The sequence below is a fragment of the Larus michahellis genome, chromosome 8 (assembly GCF_964199755.1).
Source record: "Larus michahellis chromosome 8, bLarMic1.1, whole genome shotgun sequence".
Classification (NCBI taxonomy): domain Eukaryota; kingdom Metazoa; phylum Chordata; class Aves; order Charadriiformes; family Laridae; genus Larus; species Larus michahellis.
The window spans coordinates 54,105,537-54,118,938 of record NC_133903.1 but is presented as its reverse complement, the minus strand read 5'-3'; the positions used below and the strand labels follow the sequence as shown (position 1 = coordinate 54,118,938).

General features: G+C 41.7%; 1 protein-coding gene across 26 annotated transcripts in view; it reads right to left on the bottom strand.

Annotated features, from left to right (window-relative positions):
* The window catches only part of NFIA (nuclear factor I A), a 363,628-nt gene that overhangs the window by 27,137 nt on the left and 323,089 nt on the right, over nt 1-13,402 (bottom strand). For 19 of the 26 annotated variants that reach the window (XM_074598836.1, XM_074598838.1, XM_074598844.1 and 16 more), the window contains 2 exons: nt 11,164-11,329; nt 3,881-3,972 (listed from right to left, as the gene is read on the bottom strand). In XM_074598836.1, the coding sequence (XP_074454937.1) occupies nt 3,881-3,972; nt 11,164-11,329 (258 nt within the window). The remainder of the gene's footprint in view (nt 1-3,880; nt 3,973-11,163; nt 11,330-13,402) is intronic. The other 7 variants (XM_074598846.1, XM_074598837.1, XM_074598859.1 and 4 more) reach the window with 1 other exon arrangement.

Below are 13,402 nucleotides of genomic sequence, written 5' to 3'. Positions count from 1 at the left end.
TGTTGCTCAGGAGCTGTTTTTAGCATCCGAAGTACAATTTCCAGGAAGATGTAGGGTAAGTAGGTGGCAAACAGGACTCAGCCTAGTAAACAACGTGGAGCCGCAGCACACTAAATACCTAGGATCCCCAAAGGAATTTTGTAGTGGAGAGCAAAGCGAGGGCATTAGAGATCAGCACACGCTGCTTAGGGTGGCGAGTGACAATGCAAACTCTGGTCACAAAGAGCAGGTTGCTGGTTTAGTGTTAGCTCTGAGCACATATCCTGTGTTTCACGATTACTTTTGTCGCTTGGTTAGGAAGAAAAAAAAACCCCAACCCAAACCTCAGAACCCTTTATTCTTTATTAGCGGTGTTGCTACCGATAGGCTAGTCCTAATTAACGTGATGGTACTTTCCCATTCCTCTACCACTCTCCTTATTACAAGTCCTTGGCAATACGAGAGACGTATCTATTACTTAGTCATGAGGTATCTAGACCAGCTTGCTTTTGAAACCAAAGACTGTGCACCCCAGGCATACTGTATTTCTGATTTGCATATGGAAAAGGCGGTTAAAAAGCTGATGCCCCCATCTTGCTTGCGAGTCAAGTAGCAAAAGTAAATGATTTATCAAGCAAAGGTTACAACACCTGTGCCTTTTTGTCAACATATACAGAGGATGCCAAGTCAAGTGCTGCTTCTAATAGCTCAAACAGAAATTTAGATTCAAATAACCCCCCAGATAGGACAATTATGCGGTGAGCCGCTGGAGTGGCAGGGTGATGGATGGGGTAAGCAGAGGCAGTGTCTGAAAAAACAAACCAACTGAAAAGTTTGGAAGCCGCTAAAACCAGACAAAGCCAAAAGCCCTTTTGGGGCTTTTGTTGCTGAATCAGAACTGACTTAAATCACTTTATTTCCTGGTCTCTTCTGCCATGGAGTTGTCGTCCTGCTACAACCTTTGTTGACACAGGAAAACGGCCTTTTTCTAAATAAAATACTGTATAAATTCTATAAAATTCCTTTAAGGGATTATATTTGAAGCAATCTGACAGAAATTAGAATGTGCTGCTAATGGAAATGTCTACCACAAATTTTTATAATGCCTATTAAGAAAGGCATGTACTGGTTTTGGTTGTTTAAAAACAGCCCAGGACAGAACGATCCTTGCTCAAACCCAGCCATGCTGTTGTACATTTGTCTGCGATTTTATTCCAATGTTCTGTGAAAGCCTGCGAATGCCCATGTATGGGAAATGTGACTTCTGCTGAACGGTGCTGTCACATCCCTGTGCACAGACTCACTTTTGCAGCATTTTAAGACTAATAACGATGATGCGTAACTCAAATGACCCACCAATCGGAAGAGAAAATCAGAGCCACCAAAATGCTGACCATAATGTTTTCTTAGAGCTTGTAGCTGGGCCGTAATTTTAAAAAAGCAGACGTTCAGATACAGTCTTCATTTTTATTTTGTTGATCCAGCAGTAAAGAGTTGCTTAACCCTTCTATTTAAGCTTGACTTTCAGAAGCTCTGAGTGTTTGCTGCTTCCTCTTGTCTAAGGGAGCTGTGTGGCCTGGCAGTTACTGGTCCTCAGGACCCGTATCTTAGGCTGACTCGGAATGTACTATAAAAATCCTGATGGAAAGCAGCCATCTCAGCTGCTTTCAATAACACAGTCCTCTGTGTTTTTATATTTTCATTTTGAAAACATCCTAAGTGATCGTCCTATACACTAATGCCCTGCAAAAAGAGTACAAAAGCACGTCTTTGTTTAGAGGGACGCTAAGTAAATCCCAGATCATTGCAGTTAGTATTTTTACCTCACTTGTCTGATTTAAAACACGGTCAACTTCAGACTTATTTCATGAATAAGTAGTGAGTTTTGCTGATAAATTATATATTTAGTTTCAAGTGGGTTGTGGTGGTGTAATGATGTATAGAAGCAGGGAGATGCAGCTGGAGTCAGAGACTGGAAGTCAGTCTCCTTACCCGCTGCAGCATGTTTGACTTTAATTGAAAGCTCTGCTCGAGTATTGTTTTTCACTGTGCAGCATTGTTATTCACCATACTGCATTACATAGAAGCACTTAAAGTAAGGCTAGAGCACTTTAAAATGATTTAAGTCATAAATAAGGAGAATGAAAGTTTACAGTCAACAAACTTATCTGGGAAACCTAGGCTGCAGGATGCAAATAAGTCTAAAATATTTTGGAGACTTAATACTGTTGAGTCTCACTACATAATCAATTTACCAACTAGTAGTTTTTCAGTCTTCTGGAAAAGGTAAGTAGCATTCTCCAAAGGGTTTCAAGTTTCCTGAGCTATGAAGGGAAAGACCAAATGCTTAAGGACTTTAACAGTATACCTTAACATTCCTCTTTCCCAATTTCAGTGTATTTCCGTGTGTTCCAGTTGTTTCCAGAACGACTGGAGAAATAGGATTTACATGTGAAGGCGCGTGAAAACTTGTCACGTACGTCAACTGAATAAAGGCAGAGGCCTGAGAAGTGGGGCGCAGGCTGCGTTTTGTTAAGGCAGGAAGAAAACCCCGGCACCTGACGGGTTAAAACCCCGCTCTGCACTGCTGGTGTACTTTCTGTGACCCTATTTAATGCAGAGAAGGTTTGAGATTCGAGGTAGTTTAACCTGTGCTGTCGACAGAGCTATAAACTAAAGCCCCTAACAAATTGTACACAAAGAACAGATAGCAAGAAAACACATTGTGTTCACAGGCATCTGGTTGCAGCCCTGTAAACCGAAAAATCTTGGGTAATGAGCGACTTGTGTTTCGTTGACAGCGTAGGTGCCGAAGCCATCGCAACAAGGAGTCTGTCTTCATGCACATACGGGACTGTGGCATGTGACAGCCATTCATCTGTACGCTAATTATTCAGATGCATATAAACGATTTGAAAGAACTTGCAAGAGCTAAGAGTAGTCTTCCCCAATTTGCTAGTTATTTGAATTATTACTTCTTAGTCATCGCAACCAGCTCAAAACAAAATCACAAATATTTCTTGCCGTTGACCTTTAAAAGAATTGTAGCGTAGTCAAGCAGTCACTTAAAACTACAAACTGCAGTTGTCCTAAAGCACTAGTTCTGCTCACTTTTTTATACCTTCTCCCCCACGATAACGTGATATTAAGCACAGTCTTAATTTTTTCAACATCTGGCTCAAATTAGCTGCTAACAAAACTGCCAACAACTATTTTCTTAATCGACCCTGGGAATTTGATACAGCTTGGAAAAAGCACATTTAAACCTCGTCCTTCTCCTAAAGAAACACAAATGTTTACTTGAGCTTCTGATTTGACCATAGCAGGACTATGAATTCAGTTAACCCAGCTTTATAGGCCTGCCTCCACTGGACTTTTTTCTCTTTGTGTAAGGAAACAGATGTGCTCGCAATTACAAAATCTCCTGCTCGCTCAAAGCCCACCATGCAAATGGCCAACCAGGAATTTGAGGCTATTTTTTTTTTTTCCATGGAAGTCATTGGAGCCGTCTCCCGTTGTATCTGGTTGGGGACTAAGGTGCCCTGTGACCTGATGGGTCTCTCTGAGCTCCTCTTTTGCACATGCAATTAACTGCACTGCCTTGGGAACAGCTTGGAGCAAAAAATCTTTGAAAACCCAGTCCTCGAGGGAAAAAAAACTGCACTAGAAGCCAGTATCTTAGAAAGCAAGAGAGGTCTTTCCAGTTACGAAAGCAGCGTTATTACTACATAAGCCCAAAAAAACACAACAGACAAACAAACTGCAAGTGACATTTCACTGTAGTTACTGAGACCATGTGGGTGAAGTGACAGCGGCAATGCAGCTGGCTCCGCGGGGACACGTTAGAGGACACTGGAGAAGAAGAGGCTGCAGGCATACAGAGAAGTCGAAAGCGGCCCACCTGAGTCTGTTGAGGGATATTTACAAAGCTTGGATCCCGTGGTCCAACACTGACGAATCGGTTTGCGGGGGAGGTGCTGGGTGTCGAGTAGGCTGTGAAGGGAAGGGACACATGCGTTGAGGAAGCGGCACTAGATTGCACACGAACAACACCAAAACACACTGTCTCAGAGCCACCTAAGCAGATGTTTAACATAGAAATGTGCAAACGTTTTAGAGAGCGAGAGTTTGGTTTTAGACACCGGAAAGGTTTGGTCTTAATGATGGGGATATCAACATGGAGGGGACCGGGCTGGTGGGAGAGGGCTCCTTGCCGGGCAGGACGGCCACGACGTGTGCTCGGGGAGAAGGTGCTGGGGTCACCTGCGCTGGTCTCCATCCCACGGGAGAACTGCTGGAGACCCTTCCACGCTGGGACAGCACAAGTGACTTCGGTACATCCTGACTGTTTTCACTCCAATATGGGGTATCTCTGGTTTTAATGGGGTTTTGTATAGCAGTGAATTTACTAAAGTGCTTATTAACAGAATCAGACCCTTATTTCATGCTAATCCAGCATTCTCTCCCGATAGAAAGTTTTGGTTTTCATACTGCTGTGGTCTGCACTCTCTAAAATGTTCACTTGATGTGTTTGACAAACTAGGAAGATCCTTTCGGTAAAAAATTAATGGGTTGCAGTTTCACTGGGGTGGTAAGTGCAATCAGTCTGAAGGCTGAAGCTGCCTTTAAAAACTGGAATGGCTCCCATAAATGTAAAGCTATTAAATGCAATGCAAGCCAAGAACCCAGATTACTTCCAAACTTGAAGTACTTTAATGATTTTATTGTTGCATTATATTCTCCACTGCAACTGTCCACAATGCCACGTACTTCCACATCCAAAAGCTTTCAGTGCATTTTCAGTCTTCCTCTCGTTTGAAAATCCCTCATGCAATCTTCTCCCTTGGTCAGTTTTTTGCATGTTCAGATCTAAATTCAAATAACCTAAATAGATACCTTAATACAAACAGGGATTCTGTCTATTTTAAATATATTTATGGGAATGCATTCTGCTGAATAAAATCCCCAGACAATCTAACTATCCAATGAAGAGACAAAAAAACAATGTTAAAAGGAAAGTTACTTGCCAAATTCCAGTCAGGCTAAATATAATGTTCAGGCCTCAACGTTACAGAAAAATAAAGTGAGTTAAGAGACAGAGAAGACACTGAGGTGTCTGTGTAGATGAAAGCCTGTTGCCTTTCTGAAGGCAAAACATTTGGTGAAGAGGCATTACATTGGAGGAGCCTTTGGTTTAGGATTGTACTGAATCAGACCAATGCCTCCACCTTGGCCACTGTCCTTTCTCTTACAGAGCCATAAGCAGATGCACAGGGAAGAGTCAAAACAGGTCACATATTCTCTTTCCCATATTCTTTCCCACCCTCTGATTATTTTCAGCTCAGGGACTCCCTGTATTTAATGGTCCGCCAGGGATTTCTCATGGAGGAATGCCCCATCTGCCCTATGAGCACGCGGAACCGCATCCTTCCCTCCCCTCTCTGCACAACTCTCACAAACATCTCATGACGCCTCCTAATTCTTACAATTATATCAGACAGCTTCACTTTCTCAATGAGCATTCCCCTGAAATCCCAGGAACTGCATATCTTCATTTCTTACTGATCTGAGGGGAGATAAGGCACCCCCTGACTTATAAGAATGAATTCTTCCCCGTTGTTTCCACAGAGGTGAGCTTTTCTCTCCAAAAAGCTGTACTTTGCTAGTACTTGCAAAACTCATGCAAGCAGCAGCTTCCCTTCACAAAGTTTTAAAGGAATTTTTAAGTGCACTAATTCATCTTTCCGAGATGATTTTGCAAATTGCAGTGCAGCTTGCGTATTGGAGTACGAACGGGTACGTACACTGGTCGTTATGCGTATCTGCAAATCAAGAAAGAAGTGAACTAAGCAGATTTGGTGAGACGTTCTCCTTGCCTTTTTACCATGTTAATTTGCTTAATAATTCAAAGAAGCCACAAATTTGCAAAGGGTATATCTCTGTCGCTAGTGCCATGTATTAAGATTCTTCTGTACTCTTTTATGGTGAGGGTTTTTTTTTAAACTAACTACTGAACCCTATGTTGTGCAAGACTAAAAATTCCTTCTGCAGTGGGGAAAATTAACTTAAAGCTCAAAACCCAAACATCTGTTGTTTGGTTCTTCTGGTCTACTTTTAAGGAAGCAGAATGAGTGGCGAGGCCATTTAATCCCTTGGAGCAGGTAAGTTCCACTCAGAAGGGAAGGAACTCACGATCTTGTTTACAGTTCCCTGTTGGCAGATACTTTTGCTGTGATATTTGGTAGAAAATCAAAGGGAAACTGTCTTAAATGGCTTCTCTGTTCAAACAAAAATTCTAAAACATTTGAAAACTCTAGAATATGCACAAAAGTCCCCTCAAACCTTGCTGGATGAATCGCTATGTATACCTTTCTTCCATAATGCTTCAAACTATGTTTAACTTGCTTTCTGAAAATACACGGATGTCAGCTTGGTATTTCCTTAAGGGCACGTAACTACATGGCTAGAGCCAAGAAGTGAAGACTACCAAAACTACGTCTATGCAGAGCAGGCTTTACACTGGGCTCTCCCAAGATGCTTGTCCCACTTCATTGTAAAATGTCACGAGACGTTTGCAGATTGTAAGGGGCCATGTTGGCTCAGAATACTAAGTTGACATGGAACATACATTAGCAGTGACTGCTCTTACGGTGAAATCTGGTTCAGAAAAGGGAGCAGGACTGAGTGTCGCTTTGAGCATCACCAACATGGCTTCTGGCTGTATCTTACTGTCTTCATACAAGTACCCTTGTTTGACATGGAGGTGGGATCCTGGAAGTTCAACCACTTCTTATCCCTATACTCTGTCCCGAGATTAGGATGGGGAAAACTGCTCCAACTGCTTAAAGCTGGGTCATATTATGTTATAGTATACATAGGCTAAGCCTATGGTGGGGCCTTCAAACTCCTTTTTAGGAAAGGGAAAAGCCAAAGCATGGAAAGGAACAGAAGCCAGGTCTCTTAGACAGATCTTCTGATCTTTATCAGCTTTGTTCCATGGGAATGGCGTAGATCTACACTAGTTTACACTAGCTGAGAGCTGGCCCGTTGGGCTTGAACAGGAACATCTTCCTGCCCAGCCTAGTCTTTCTGCTACTGGAATTCGCTAAGGATTGTTTGCAACATCATAGCCCGTAGCCAAGGAAATGAATGTGATGCCACAAATTTGCTATGATGCTTCACTTCAGGAACAAGCAAAACAGGAGATGGCAGAGAAAGAACATTTGCTCACACAGACAGCTTTGATATTTAGCCAAAATGGCAAGAAATTGTATGAAAGACAAGACAAACAAACAGTTTTGGGAATGTCATGTATTTTAAAGTTGCCTACAGTACGAGAATGTTAACTTAAAATATACTTTCCTGAAATAATTCATATTAAGTGTAGGAATGTGTCGTTTTATCAGACAGTTCTGGATCAAAAGGATAAACTTTTGGTTGGTAAAGATGATTGGGTGAGCAATAATCTAGTGTACCACTAGGCCTGTCTTTTACAGACCAAGACAACAAGTACATGTGCTTGATGTGAAGAGCTGTACCGTTTCGCAAAGGACTAGGAGTCAGTTTAGCCATTGTGGAGTTGTAGTGAGAGAATTAACCGGAGGAACGCGGTGCAATACAGCAATTCCCACCGCAATGCATTCTGCAGCTGAGTATCTGAGAGGGAACTGCGAATTCTAACAAATTAAATGATACAGCCATCACCCTCCTTTTTTTTTATGGATGGGGAAAGGAGCGAACAGAAAGCTAAAATGGCTTGCCCAGAGGGTGCTCAGTCAATGCATAGCAGAGAAAGGGAGAGAAATCCAATCTGATTATGAATCCAGTACTATAGCCACAAGATCATTCTTCTCATCCTGCCCCAAATGCTATTTAACACGAAAACTCCTTGGTGAAAAGGGACATTAACCGATAACGATCTTGCCCAACAAGGGAAAATAGCTAAGTTTCTCCCCACGTAGAATTGTGAACCTCGGAAAATAAAATTTAGTTTAAAAAATCTCTTTTAAATCATGGTGTACAGGATGGCAGTATCTGAGACTCTGCATTGGAATGAGGGCCCTAGGTTCTAACACTCACATGCAGTTATGGTAGCAATAAAGTCCAACTGGCATGCAGTGGAGGTGGTGTTTTCTTTGGGCAATGAGATATTAAACTCAGAAACTGTCGAGTTCAAGAAAATATTGTGTGGTGTTTGTTAGGGGTTACCCACCAAACAAAATCGAGAAGAGATCTGAGATAAGATAATTTTGGGGCTGCATCTGACATCAAGGTTAAGTTCTATTGAAAAGGCTTTCGATGCAGGAAAAGTGAACCCTCCCAAACCTCATGAATCCCATCTCCATTGTGTCGTCTCACTGAGGAAAAATGCTGGCTTCCCAAAGGGACAGGATTCACAGCTGAAATTTTCAACTCCCAGGGCATGCCTGGCCACCCAGTAGCGGCAAATCCCCAGTGTGTATCTCCAGGGGCTCTTCCTTCCTTGGACAGCACTAATGTTCGTGTTTTGGTTAATGTCACAGCTGGAGGGTTTCACTATTGCTCTGAGAATCATTAACCACCTTGTTGTGATTTTTAGCTCTCATTCCCAGGAGGCCACGCTGTATTGAACAGCTGCTCCTGGCTCCTGCACCCCTCAGGAGGGCCATATTCCAATTTTTGGTAGGGCCATAACTGCATTTTGTTTCTGCAGAGGGCTTTCTGCTAGACCAAAAAAGGGAAGGAGAATGGAGCAAATGCCAACCCCTTTCACTCCGTTTCCTTGGGGGGGGCTTCATTCTCCTCCGCACAGCTAAGGAGAGAGTCTGGCCAAAATCTAACATCATTCCTGCCTTTGTTGCATAAGTGACTTTCCAATATCCTAAAGCTCGGCAGGGCAGTCAGCCATAACCCAGCGACACTCCCAGCACCGGTGCACTCAAGCAGTTCGTAACCATGGAAAACACCTTTTTGTGCGGCTTTTATGAAACTCTGGTGAATCCGCACTTGCTATTTGAAGGCCAATATTTAGTTAAGAAAAAAGATAAACACCGATGAAAATGGAGGGTTGGTGCTGATTGACACACTAAATGGAGTCCAGCGGGCCCTTCTGGCAAACTCTCGCTGCGAGGCTAGGAACTTCGGTTCGTTTTACTCTTTATGTGGCCAGCCATTTCCACTGGCTTTGGTACATATGTCATATTTTTTCTTAGAAAACGTTCCCTATAATCTACTTTTCTGTAAAATTTGTCCGTAAATTAAATTATATGCTTCTTTACAACTCAAGCCACTATTATTCAAAACCCTTACCAAAAGGAAGATGCATGCCTGCATACGTACAGAACTATAGGTTTAGACATCAGCGTAGCTAATTAACAGACAGTAATTATTTTCCTAATCTTTTGTTTAAATACCACTAACTGCCTGCTCTTGAGAAAAACCTCGATTCCCAATTAATGTGGCAGCTGTTTGCTGAACATTGAGCCACAGTGACCAGCCCGAGCCGATACCGATGGGTGGTTTTCTGCGAACTTCAGCGGACAAACGTCAGATTTTATGCCAGCTGAGAATCAGGCCAGACACGCATTTAGCTTGTTTACATGACCACAGTATCACAAAAAACAAGTATTAAGATTACTGCTAAAATGATGTTGGGAATTTTTTTCTTTTAGACACCACACGCTGCCAGTAAACTGAGTCACAACCGTAATGACAAATATACATTGACCTAGTTTCATTTTTCCCGGTTCTGAAGACAAGGAAATAGTAAGGCATTGCTGACTGTACTCAGTGATAACTATGACTAAACATTAACCTTTTAGATTCCGCCGCTGAATCTTATTGATAGGACTTAAAAGACGGTATCTCCCGTGAGAGAGCGTCAAAACTTCGTGATAGCACAAGTGTTGGTCTAAGGTCAGAAAAGGGGAGTGGAGGGGAGGCAATGAATCAACTTCTTAGCTCAACAAAAATCTGCTGATCAATTCTAGAAGTCCTGATTCTAGAAGATCATGTTCACAATCTTACCAGACTGTCTCATACTAAAACCCATTTTAATTTCTAAGCGAGCCAGAGTATCTTGCTGAGTTTGCAGTTGTGCGCTATCGTGTAGCAGAAGGCAATGCAAAACTCCGAGAACGACCAGATTTTTAAAATGCCCCCTGGAACCTGTGCAAATCTCCTGAACAGTATATAAAGCTTTAAAAATGTAGGCTTCACATGGGCTGAATAGCGAATACCTCTTTGCACATCAAGCAGTGGTTCCATATAGCATTTAAATAATAAGCTTGAAAAGCACACAAAGGGATTTGCTCTTTCGATTAGATTGATTTTTGTTTGTGGATGTTATTTGGACTCCCTTCACCGTGGAACAAGTCCCCTACAGTTGCCATTAAAGCACTGAAAGCTTCCCTTTTGTTTTTAAATGTCAGTTTGAGCATAGCTTCATTAAATCATTTCACAATTAACTCCCTGAACATCCAGACTTTTTTAAAGCATCAAACCCAGCTGAATCACATTTGTTTCCCAGCAGAGTGAGTCCAAAGTGGTATCCCCAAGTGTGTATCCAGGAATTTGTATATTTGACTTGTGGCTACACAAAATACATATGGGAGCCGTGTGGGTGGTGGAGAGAGGATTAAAGCTTTCTCCCTGGGCCTAAGAAATACCATAGCTTCTTGCCCAAAACGCGGGGCTCGGGAACCGAGTCATTAGGGAAAGACGTCTGGGTTAATCTAGGAAGACCTACTCCCAAAAGAGCTATAAATGAAGTGAACTCGAAAAGAGTTGTTAGTTTAGCCCAGTATGTATAAGCAGCAATGTTTTCGATGAGGCTATCTGTCTGACTTCCATGTAGCATCTGTCCTCTGAAGCCTGACTCAAGATACCAAACTGCCTCCTCATGACAGTAAACAAGATCCCAAAAGTCCCAGGTTCTGTGTCACAGCTTAGTTATCGGCCTTGATTTCTCCCATGGGCAGTTATGTGAAATGCCAACGAAGTCAGAAACAAAACTGTAACCTCAAGCTAACTCTTTTCTCACTAATATAAAACCAGCTCAGAATTTTGTCCATCATATACAGAGCGGAGAGCTCTGCTACTTCCCGAGAGCTAGTCCAGTCCTCATCTCTGAGTAGCCGATACCGGGTGACCGCAGCACGTTGAGTGCTGCTGTGAGCCCTTGCTTCCCGCTGCGTCTATACTTACTTGGAGAAGTGGGAGAGGTGGCCCCTCCTTCTGTTGATGTAGTTGGAGGTTTTGTGTCTGGCACTGGCAGAGGCACAGGCCTAGCCATTGGTGGCGGAGGTGGTGGTGGCAACATTGGGGTAGGAAGGAATGGATTGTGCACCTTGCCTTGGCTGCTACCATTGGGCTGCCAAAAAACAAGCAAACAGACAAAAATTATACTAAAAATCAGCTATTAGGAACCTCCAGTAATAACAATCTAGTTGAAGGCTATGCACGATACATTTATAATTACTTGAGAGGTGGCAAAGAAAGCGCTGGGTCAAATTCTCCATTGCCTTCAAGGAACTTTGTCTCAAACCCTGTGAACCTTGTCAAACTACGGAAGTTCTCTCTTTTAAACATTTGTCCTACCAGCAGGGGCTCTGAACTGTCCTGGATTAAACTCTACTACTCTTTACATTTCCTGCAGCCACTAACTGATGCTCAAAGAGAGCTGAAGCAGTATTTTTGACCCTTTAAATCCCCTGGTTTTGTGCCTCTATTATACCCTTAGGATATCAGTGCCTAGGACTCGAGTGTAAATTTCTTAAAGATACTGCTCATTAAGAGAAAAAACAAGCATTTTTGGTGGTCTTAAAAGTCATGCTGATATCTTATTACAGGAAAATGAATAAGTATATATTAAAGTAACTGCTCTCCCGCATCCCTTTTGAGTTAGCAGTAACCTAGCTCACTGTTTAGTTGCCATTAGGATCATACGGAGAAATGACCGAACTTAGAACTGCTTCGTTTTACACATTGGGGAAAAAAACCACCCTCCCTTTAGCCTGGGATGTGGTCAGTCACAGGCAGAACGGGCTCAGCCGTACGAGTGTGGTCTGTCAATTAATCATCAGAAAAACCTGTCCATAACCAAAAGTGTTTTCAAGTATCACAAAAACAAGAAGCAGGCTTAAAAAAAAAGCCTCCCCTTCCCCCAGCTTGTTAAGTTTACATTTTAAATGTAATGCAGCCTGGACACTTGAAAACCATAGAGATAGATGCCAAATACCATTATAAAGAGAAAGTAGGACAGCCTGTGAATCAGGTGTTCCATTTTAGTGACAAAAATGATGAGATCACTTTCGACAGCACTCTACAAATTGATCTCACTGCAGTTCTTCTGGCACTGAGCATTGGCTTTTCCATTGATGATAAAAGCTCAGCTTTAAACACAGATCCATATTCTAAGTACTGCTAAGGAAAATAATATTTTAATTCCTGTTAGGGTTTCCATTAGCCCGAATTACTGGGGACAAAATACTGATACTGGCAAACGCTTGGGACCTTATTTTCATTTCACCTGCTTTGGCACTGACAAAAGGCCTTAAAGTCGTGTAGGTGCAAATCACACTTGTGCTAGAGCAAAAATGGTTCAGGGCATAAATAAGACTCAAATTCATCTGCATTTAACTTAACAGCACTCCCACTGACTTCAAAGACTGCAGTTACTAGTGTTTGCAGTAAGAAGCAATCCTTCAGGGATATTTATTTTTCCAGCACCCAGTACCTTTAATAAACTAATATATTAGTGACATCTCTCAAACACTATCTTGTCTCACAATTAGGTCCCTTTCCTGCCAAGAAGACCCCTGCTGTATGTTCATTGTGAGTGTGCTAACAGTTCATAATGCTGAATGGTTTGGGATAAATTAAGCAAATGAATACTCAAGGAAAAAGAAAAGCACTATATTGATTTGTTGTCTAGACATAAATGTATCTGCTAACATATTGCAGACATTATTCAAAGCCAGTACCGGCTGGAATAAGTAGAGTCAGTTTTTCTGCTAGGGAAAGGAAAGCACGGAGAACAATATAGCTTATTAAATAAGTGCAATAAATTAGATGCTAATAATTAAACTAATTCTCATTAGCACTTTCAATCGTATGTATGTCAGGAAAGAAACAGTAATTTTGCCAGTTATTACTTCATTGGCTGGAAAAAGTTGCATGCATTACATTTCATGAAATATTCAGAGCATTATTTTAGATTTGATTTACATAAAATTTATAAATTCTGTATTTGACCGGAATGCTATTTCAATAATAGCAAGATGATTCACTTTATTTGATTAAAAAAAATGAAAATGGTTATTTGAAGCTTTGGAACTCTGCTTAATTTTTCATAGAGATAAGGGGAAAAGATAACTGCTTACAGAAATAACAAACCATAATAAACTGTACTTTTAACATCTTGAGTTCAAGTACTGGTCAACTT